A 9,916-nucleotide genomic window follows, 5' to 3' on the forward strand; every position below is an offset into this window, starting at 1 on the left:
TTCTTTAATATAATAATATCTCCCAATCCTAGACAAGAAGGATGAGAGATTATGATTCATATCCTTCTAAAAGAGTCCATTATTATTTTAGTTACCTATTGATAACAGATAAACTAAAGATGTTTAAATCTAAAGCTGTCAGTTTTGTTACAATTACCTTCTTTAAAAGACTTTTTTTAATGTAAGGGCACACTTGTTGAAGTAACAAGTTTGACAATCATTTCCTTTCACTTCACTCAACTTCGAATAATTTGAAACAGTGGTTTGAAAAGTTAAAACGTTGTAAAAGAGGTTTTATTTCTACAGAAACATGGGCTAAACTTTTATGAAATTTTGACTTTTAATAGTTAAAAAGTAATAAAATACAAAATGTTTATGAGAATTATGAAAAATTAAGAAACAATTATAGAAGAGTATATTTTTATGATATCTGGTTTTGACAATAGAATGGAAGACATGCCAACACAGTTGTAGGTACCTAAAAATGGTTGTATGATAAGAAACAATCAGTGCGTTTGGATAGTAGATTATTTGGGATAATATTTTTGAAAAAAAATACAGTAGTGATGTATGTGAGACAAAAAGGTGGTTAAAAAATGTGTTAATGATGCAAGAAAATAAAATTTGGGAAATAATGTCTATCCAAGCAAATTAAATAGTAATTTTCGTTTATAAAAATGGTGAAATTAAAAGAAACTAAAGTTTTGGAGTCAACATGCAATTTGTTGAGTACTTTCTTTCCGCTTTATTCATGATTACAGCTTAGGCGTGCCCAAATAATCCCTTCAAAACAATTTTGAAGGCATCCATATCAAAGCATAATAATCATAAAAATAACAATTACAACTCCCCACAAAACCAATCAATTTAGATTTCAAATCAGGATTAACCCTCCAATTTCCGATGCCCTCCTCTAGATTTACAACCACAATTGACAAAAATCACACAAAAACGATTCAATACTTTAATTGTGCAATGGCACTGAATTTCTTCAACTACTGAACTAGCTTATTTCTTTCTTAATTAACTGTTTTGGAGGTGCCAAGGATTTCAAGATGTTAAAAAAGTCGAAAAAGGTAAATCTCTAGACTCAAAAGCTGAAAGTACGAATAAATAAAAAAGATTAAAAACCACCACCAACCACTCGTAGACTTTTGGTTTCACCGACTGCTACATTCAACTCGTTGTCACCTTCAAACTTGCAAATTGCCCGGTTCCATTCCACACTCTCAAAACTATCAAATGCTCTCTTTCTCCCAGATATCGACCTGACCTGATGGCGGATGCACTACTTGGTCCCGTTGTAGAAGTTCTAGTGGAGAAGGCAATACATTTGGCTTCTGAACAAATTGGCCGGTTTGTTGCATTCAAGAAAGACTTGGAGAAACTGAGGGATACGTTGACTCTGATCCAGGCTCTCCTTCATGATGCAGAGGAAAGACAGGTGACTCAACAATTCGTGAAGCTTTGGCTGGAGAAGCTTGAACGTGTGGCTTTCGATGCTGGTAATCTGTTGGATGACATCAACTATGAGATGATCCGGCGCAAAGTTGAGATTCAAAACCAAATGAAGAGGAAGGTATGCTTCTTCTTCTCACTCTCCAATCCCATTGCATTTCGTTGCAAAATGGCCTGCAAGATTCAGAAAATCAATATGGATTTGAAAAGAATCAATGAAGAAGCAAGGAACTTTGGCCTCCAGCCACAGACTGGAGCTACAGATGCGCCTCGTGTTCTTCCTCCTCCCAATGTAGGAGGATTTATAAAGAACAGAGAGAGTGACTCTGTTGCTGTTGATACGGGTTTCGTTGGAAGAGAAAATGATGTCTCAGCAATAGTAAAAATGTTGACTGCCCCAAATAATAATGACACTATCTCCGTTCTCCCTATAGTAGGGATGGGCGGGATCGGGAAGACTACATTGGCTCGAAATGTTTTTAATGATCCAAAGATTAAAGAACATTTTGAGAAGAGCATGTGGGTATGCGTGTCGGATGATTTCAATGCCAATAGGCTTTTTAGGTTGATGCTAGAATCATTGGAAGCACCAATGACCGGAGTTGAGGGTAAGGACGCCAAAGTCAAGCGGCTTAAGGGCTCATTGGATGGTAAAAGGTATCTACTGGTCTTGGACGATGTTTGGAGTAAGGATTCCGTACTATGGAATGACTTTCTTGAGTCTTTGAGGGGTACTAGCCCAGCCATGGGGAGCTGGATTCTTGTGACCACTCGTGAGCGAGAAGTGGCAACCATCACGAGAATTTCTTCTCCTCAAGATTATTCCTTGGAACAATTATCAGATGATCATTGTTGGCTCATTCTCAAAGAAAATGCATTGGGTGCTAGGAAAGTGCCAACTAGACCGCAAGAAGATATAGGTTTGAAGATTGCAGAAAAATGCCGAGGCTTACCATTAGCTGCAAGCGTTCTCGGGGGCATGCTGCGCAACAAGGAAATAGGTGAATGGCAGAAATTAGAGAGTGGGCTTCAAAGAGGTGAAAATAATGGCATTGATGAAATTTTGAAGTTGAGCTTTGATCATCTGCCATATCCATCTCTTAAAAAATGTCTTGCGTATTGTTCAATTTTTCCCAAGGATTTTGAAATGGAAAGGAATCAACTGATCCAACTTTGGGCGGCAGAAGGATTTCTTTATTCAAATCCAAGAAACAATAATATGTGTATGGAGGAAGTTGGCAACATGTACTTTACCATTTTGTTGGATAGTAACTTGTTTCAAGATGCAGAGGAGGATGAGCATGGGAATGTTGTGAATTGCAAAATCCATGATCTTGTGCATGATATGGTGCAATCCATTTCCAGTTCTAAAACTTTGAGGTTGACAGAGTCTGGAAGTGATGACCAGGGGACGTTTCCCATCCAGTATCTTGCACTAGAGAGAAGTGAAAAAGAAATGCCATTTCCTCCCTCTGAAAGGTTCAAGTGTATTACAACATTATTTTTGTTGGAAGACAGATCACTTAATGATAGAGAGATATCATTTTTTATGTTGCGAGTTTTGAGCTTAAGGTCATCAAGTGTCGAGGAGCTTCCTAAATCAATTGGGAAGCTAACTCATTTGCGGTACCTTGATTTATCCAGACCTTCAATCAAAATAATGCCAGACTCTCTTTGTCGACTTTATCATTTGCAGACATTAAGAGTTGAAGGTTGCAAATCATTGACAAAGTTTCCAGAAAATTTCACGAATTTGGTGAATTTGAGGCACTTTGAGGTGCGAAATTGCACAAACTGCAAAGAGTTACCAACTCTTGGGCACATGTCCTCCCTCAGATCTCTTCACTTGGAAAGTCTTGATGGCATAACAAGCATAGGACCTTCTTTTTATGGAGAATCAACCATACATAGTGGAAGCGGCAGTCAAAGTCCCCTAAATTTGTTTCCAGCACTTGAACATTTCAGTCTAAGGGACACGCTCAATTTGACTGAATGGACGGAAGCAGAAGTTGATGATAGAGAATTGATGGTATTTCCTGTCCTTGAGACGATAGAGATTGAAGATTGCCCCAAACTAGCAACTTTTCCAAGTCATTTTCCAAGTCTCAAGAAATTGCACATCCAGTCGACTAAGAATGGGTCAGCAGTAATGAAATATATTCGCAGCAGCGGAGTTAGCACTCTCACTGTTCTTAGCCTTTTGTATGTGACTGGGTTCACCGAGCTACCAAATGTGTTATTTCAAAACAATCCAAATCTTGCATATCTCCGGTTAAACAATCTTGATTTGACCCATTTCTTGGATTTTCCGTCTGATGTTCCTCAAACTTTAGAAGGTCCAAATTCCCAAACAGTGCTTGAGTTGAGCCAACCACACACTTGTATTGACAATAGTGCTACTCAACGTTTGGTTGGTCTTGAGTCCCTTGAGAAATTACATGTTCGATTTTGCAATTCACTCAAGTCGATTTCAATCCCCAAGGGAGACAAGTACCTCACTGCCTTGAGTTTCTCATTTGTTTGAGCATTTTTGTATTCAGCCAAGAGTATGCCATATCTAGTTTGTGGTTTGAAATTTTGACATGAGCAATGTGTTTGTTAGATTGTAATGACTGACAACAAAAATAGCCAACTAGCACAGTGATAATATTTAAGCTTTAAGAATGTTTTACATGAGAATGACGTTGGAGTAGCTCGGTCAGTCATACAATTATATATACTTGAGCGTGTCTTTTTAGCAAAAGATTTGTAGTTCTATGAGCAAAGTGATAATATTTCAAGCATTGATCAGTGAGGCAAAGTATTCCATTCAGTTGAGGAATTCCACATATTAGTTGGAACTAAGAGCTTTTTCCTCAAAATGCTGAATTTTTTTTCCCTGCCAAACAATGCACTTCATAAAGTAAGCTTAAATCATCATGTTTACACTGAGATTCTGAACTTAGCATGATTGTGAACATGCTTTTGATCCTATTCACTTTATTGGAAAAAATTGTAGTAGTGCCAAATTTGGCGCAACCAAAAACATTGAGATGCTGGGTTCCAAGGAACAAAAGTCAAGTTTAATGAATTAGAATAATTTAGCCAGCTACTTATCCTCTTATATTGATGTTAGTATTAACTACTCAAGATCTAAATCTACACTTCATTCCTTTAAAAAGTAAGCGCTCATTTATGTTGTAATCTTCTAAGAATTGAATGTTACTAATTTTTCTAACTTTGTTGGTGCCTGATGGTAGCTACTTTTTGGCTCAAAGAACACTCTGTGAACAGCAGAGTCATTGCACATATTGAGGAACCTCTTCTATATCTGGCCTAGTTCAAGACCTCCCAAGATTGAGGTCTTAACTAGCCTAGTTCAAAACCTCCTTCACAGTTGCACTACAAAAAGTAAGCAGAAAGCTTCCTTTGTTGGAGGGATTTATCTGGGCTCTCTCCCAAGAGGAAGATTCTTGCACTTTAATTCCATATAGAGAACGTTAAATTACAATTCAGCATGAGTGTAATGCTTTCTACAGTGGTGTATGCTTACTATATAGCTTCTGATCTGATGCCATTTCTTCCCGTGGTTGTAGGCGGTTTTGAGTCTAGCTTGAGAGTCTACTCTCAGATTGATAAATTGTGGAAGAATATATGAGGCTGACAACGACAGATCATTCTGGCTAGCTGCGGGGATTCTCATGCATGAGGTACACACTTCCCTTTGTGATGAAAATTCTCTGGTTTTAGAAAATTTGTTTGACTTTTGTCAATACTGCTGATTTCTTTATGGCTTCGTGAATTTTCATAAACAATAGAATTAGTAAGATCTTCTTAAATTGCCATTTATTTTAAACTTGTCTGAAATTTTGAATCTTCCACCCATGGTTTTCAAGGTTAAATAACAGAGCTATGGATGAGCAATACATGGGAAAGCCACTGGTCGGATTTTTAAGTTGTGGTATGTTCTTGCTCCCATAATCATGCATCTACTTCCTAGGTCTATTATTTCCACTTTTCTGGAGTGTATTTACTATTGCACTTAACCTAACAGATACCAAATTTGTTTCCATTTAGATGACAACTGCTGCAAATGAGGCTTGTCAGCCCTTTTAAAGAAACATAACCTAGTCGAATTGAGAAGCTTTCGTCTGTTGAAGGGTTCTAAGTTGGCAAATGCAAAAAGCTTGAGTGGTAATCCTTCCACCAATCCACCAGAAGGCTTGAGTGGATATAGGATGCGTATCTTTTGATTTATAGGGATGATGATGTCACAAGGGGAGCTGCCCCAACAGTGAGTGATGCAAGAGCTATGAGATTTTCTACTTTGATCATATTCTAATTGGATGCTAAGTTGTCACAATCTGCTTAAATTCTAAGACAACTGAAGTCTACACTGAGTGTGTTAATGTGTATTCTATAATGCTATCTTCAGTTATGTATATTCCAAAAATGCAAATGCAGCACCACAATGACTAGCTCTTAAACCTAATGCTGCGGCTGATTGCTGCATTAATACCCGAGGCTTCCCCACCATAAGTAGCAGTTGGCTTCCTGATATCTCGCACTTGTCCCTTCCTACGCACCACTGCTTTTTGGTGTTTCAACTGTGAGAAAGAGAGATACATCAGCTATGTAGTTGGGAGTTTAATTTGTTTAAAGAAAAAAGATCAGCAGTCATTGCCAGATACCTTGTGCTTCTTTCTTGGATTTTTGGTTAGCTTCTTCCGAGCACGAGTTAACCCTCTGTTCTTCTCCATCTGATAATTGCAAGCACAAATAATTTTAACAGTTAAACACAAGTAAAATGAGAAATTCTGACCTGATAAAAAATTTGGCGCTTCCCATCTACAAGAGTTTCTGGCAAAGGTGTGAGTTTTGTGGATCTGAAGAAAGGAACACAAAGCAAAGAATAAGCAATCTGAATGCCTCCTGACACATTGACTGCACAATGAAGAATAAGTAAGTGAAAAGAAAGATATCTCATTTGAAGAAGCAAGTGATTTACATTTGAAGAAGTGGCTCATTCCAATGTAATGCCAATATTGAACTAACAGCAGCGACTGCTAATTTGACAGCAACGCGTGCTCATCACATCAGCTATCAAAAGAGGTGCTACAGCCTAAAGATTTGGAACAAAGCTCTGGATGATATATGAGTAAATGCTTGAAAGCTGATTGCTAAATTCTCCATGATATATAAATGAGCATGTGTACAAATAAAATAACATAAGCGTAAAAATAACTTAACAATGTGACAAACTTAAATAACTACACAAACGCTATAAATGACAATGTATAGATTTTGAGAATTCTGTCAAACCTTACGCTATGTAAAAGTGTATTTTACACACATGAATTTGTTATGTTACAAGTTGATATAAAGGGTGTACACATTGTTATAAAGTGTGTACATATGATTGTAAAGTATGTAAATACTGATATTATACATAAATTGATTATAATATTTGTTTGAAATGTATATATTATATAGTGTGAAATATGCTTTGCAAATTATTAGAGTTATGTGATTACCTATTACAGAGAAGATACATATCCATATAAATTATTTTACAAAATGTTGTAAAGCATGTACACCTTGTTATAAAGTATGTACATATTTGAATACAATTAATTAAGTGCTTATGATGTGAATAAGGAAATAAAAAATAAATATAATAGTTTGTCCTGAAAAATAATAACAAAAAATGCTTTTGTCGAATACAGCACAACGGAGGAAGCATTGTATCCTAAGATCGGCATGGAGTTTCAATCAGAAGATGAGGCATACAACTTCTACAATAGGTACGGATTAGTTGTTGGATTTAGTGTTCGGAAAGACTACTTGAACAAGGATAAAGACGGTGTAGTTACATTGAGAAGGTACACATGTTGAAAAGAAGGTTTCAAACGACGGTAAAAAGGAGATGTAAAACCAAAGAGAACTCGGGCTGAAACAAAAATCGGATGTGAAGCTAAAATTGGGATAATTTTGAACAGAGAAACAATGAAGTATCAGGTTCGAGATCTAGTAATCGAGCATAATCACACACTACACATTTCAGAATGTGTTCATATGATGAGTTCGCAAAGAAAAGTAAGTATTTCTCAAGGAGTCCAAGCTGAATTGCAAATGATGCAGGAATATCCTTGAAACAATCCCATGAACTCATGGGAAAAGTGGCAGGTGGATTAGGCAATATTGGCTACACTCGTGATGACTTAGAACGCTATCTACGAACAAAAAGAGAGAGGAGATTAAAGTATGGTGAAACCGGTGCAATGCTACGATACTTTGAAGAACTAGTGCATTATAGTTCACTGTTCGTTATTTAGTTGTTACAAATTAATGTTTTACTTATACACATTGGTTATTAAGGTATACATATTAGTGATAGGATGTTCATCACATGTTATTTATTTTTGACATAGTAATATACATTTTGTACAATTTTTTTTTACAGATTATTGATTTATTTGCACACATTCGTTTTTTAAATCGTACAAGTTACAATTATTTATCACCCGTTGTTTAGTTTTGACATCGTATTAGTATTCTGGTACACGATATATTTTAGTTGGTACATATTACGGCGATCTCTTAATTTAATAGCATTTACATGTTGTTGTTTTATGTGTACAAACCGATATATATGTTGTACGCATTTATATATACCATGTACCACTGGTTACTTTGTTTTGAAATATCATTATTGCATTTGAACACACGATTACACTTTTGGATAAAATTTTTTACAGATTATTGATTTATTTGCCCATATTCATTTTTTAATCGTACAAGTTACAATTATTTATCATCCATTGTTTAGTTTTAATATCGTGTTATTATTCTAGTACACGGTGTTTTTAGTTGGTACACATTACGGTGGTCTCTTAATTTAATAGCATTTACATGTTATTGTTTTATGTGTACAAACTGATATATATGTTGTACGCATTTATACATACCATGTACCACTGGTTACTTTGTTTTAAAATATCGTTATTGCATTTGGAACACTGATTACACTTTTTGATAAAATTTTTTTACAGATTAAACTTGATTTATTTGCTCAGCATTCATTTTTTAAATCATACCAAATTTACAATTATTTTATCACTTATTGTTTTAATTTTGAATCGTGTTATTAATTCTGGTACACGGTGTATTTTACGTTGATACCATTACGGGCGATCTCTTGATTAAATAGCGATTTACATGTTTCGTTGTTTTAATGTGTACGAAACTGATACTTATGTTGTACGCAATTTATAGCATACATGTTTCCACTGGTTTATTTTTGTATTGACCATCATGTTATTATTCTGGTACATCAGTGATTTTATCTATACGCACACTACAAAAAAGACCTTTGGCAAATCCGTTGCATAGCTTACTTTTGATAGGTTGTCATTTTTATCATTTATTGTTATTATTAATTTTCCCTATTGACCTGACCGCGAATGTGAATTTAATTGCTGATTCTACTCATTTTTTAGTTATTTGGCATATATTTCGAGGGAGTGAGAACGAAAATATGATCAACAATGGCCAATTTGACAGACAAAGGAGTTTAAGGCACAGAGTTTATCCCGGGGGGCATTGTTGGGCGAAAGGCACTTGTGCCCAGTTTTTAGTAAATTGTGCCGAAGACAAGAAGCATTAAAAAGAGGCCACAAAGGGCTACAGTCGGGGCGTCTTCTTCTTCACTCTCCGGAGGAGGGCCGCGCGGCAGCAGGAGGGGAGCTTGTGAAGCTTAGCATGAGATTTTGCTTTTCCTTTGGACTTTGACCAAGGAGCTCCTGCGCATGGCAGGATATATCAGGAATTGTTTCCTTTGACTTTTCTTTGGGGCTTCTTAGTAGTAGTTGGCCTCACGGGATTTCAGCAGCCAATGTGGCTTTTGTTGACTTTTCTTGTTAGCTTTATAGTAGTTTTTCCTTTGACATGTCAACGGCAATTGAGAGATTGAATCACTCTCCGTAGTTTCTCGTTTTTCCTTATTCCTTCGGCCGAGTTGAATTCGCGCGAGCAAGAACGATGGCCGCAGATTTTGCTTTTATTCCCTGTGGATTTTGTTCATCAATTATGAACTAATTTTCCAATTCTAGTCAAGGGACAATGGATGCTTTGGATCGCCTAAAATTGTGAGATCGATTTAATTTTATCTTTTACTTTTATTTATTGGTATTCGCATATTCCCTGGTTACAGTGCTTATGGTTATTTAATTAATTGATTGTCTTGGATCCAGATAATTAGTTGATTGGGTAATCTATTGTCAATTAGGACATTAAATCCGTAATTGTTTAATTGTTCTAAAATAGTGACAACTGGCATGATCAGGTTTGTGTCAGGGGAACACGCGGGCTAATCTAAAATAACCCTGGTAGTGTGTTATTTGGTTAGAATAGGGCTCCTCTAATACGTAAGGCAATTGGGGAATTAAATTCTACGGGCGTACCTAGAATTGTTTTTCAA

General features: G+C 36.2%; 2 protein-coding genes and 1 long non-coding RNA gene across 3 annotated transcripts; 2 read left to right on the forward strand and 1 right to left on the reverse strand.

The window, feature by feature from the left end:
- The first annotated feature begins 1,276 nt into the window (after positions 1-1,276).
- LOC113766560 (putative disease resistance protein RGA3) lies at positions 1,277-3,982 on the forward strand. The gene has a single exon (XM_027310738.1). It carries the CDS (start codon positions 1,277-1,279, stop codon positions 3,980-3,982), a length of 2,706 nt encoding a protein of 901 aa, XP_027166539.1.
- Positions 3,983-4,479: 497 nt separating this feature from the next.
- On the forward strand, positions 4,480-5,832 carry LOC113765315. The gene is made up of 3 exons (XR_003467711.1): positions 4,480-5,147; positions 5,334-5,398; positions 5,515-5,832. It is a non-coding gene; the product is annotated as an uncharacterized LOC113765315 (long non-coding RNA).
- A 44-nt stretch (positions 5,833-5,876) lies between these two features.
- LOC113765426 lies at positions 5,877-6,522 on the reverse strand. Its single transcript, XM_027309601.1, has 2 exons — positions 6,129-6,522; positions 5,877-6,044 (listed from the first exon to the last, which is right to left on the reverse strand). Exons 1-2 carry the CDS (start codon positions 6,462-6,464, stop codon positions 5,913-5,915), a joined length of 468 nt encoding a protein of 155 aa, XP_027165402.1. The 5' UTR covers positions 6,465-6,522; the 3' UTR covers positions 5,877-5,912.
- Positions 6,523-9,916: the final 3,394 nt, after the last annotated feature.

The sequence above is a fragment of the Coffea eugenioides genome, chromosome 3 (assembly GCF_003713205.1).
Source record: "Coffea eugenioides isolate CCC68of chromosome 3, Ceug_1.0, whole genome shotgun sequence".
NCBI classification, from domain to species: domain Eukaryota; kingdom Viridiplantae; phylum Streptophyta; class Magnoliopsida; order Gentianales; family Rubiaceae; genus Coffea; species Coffea eugenioides.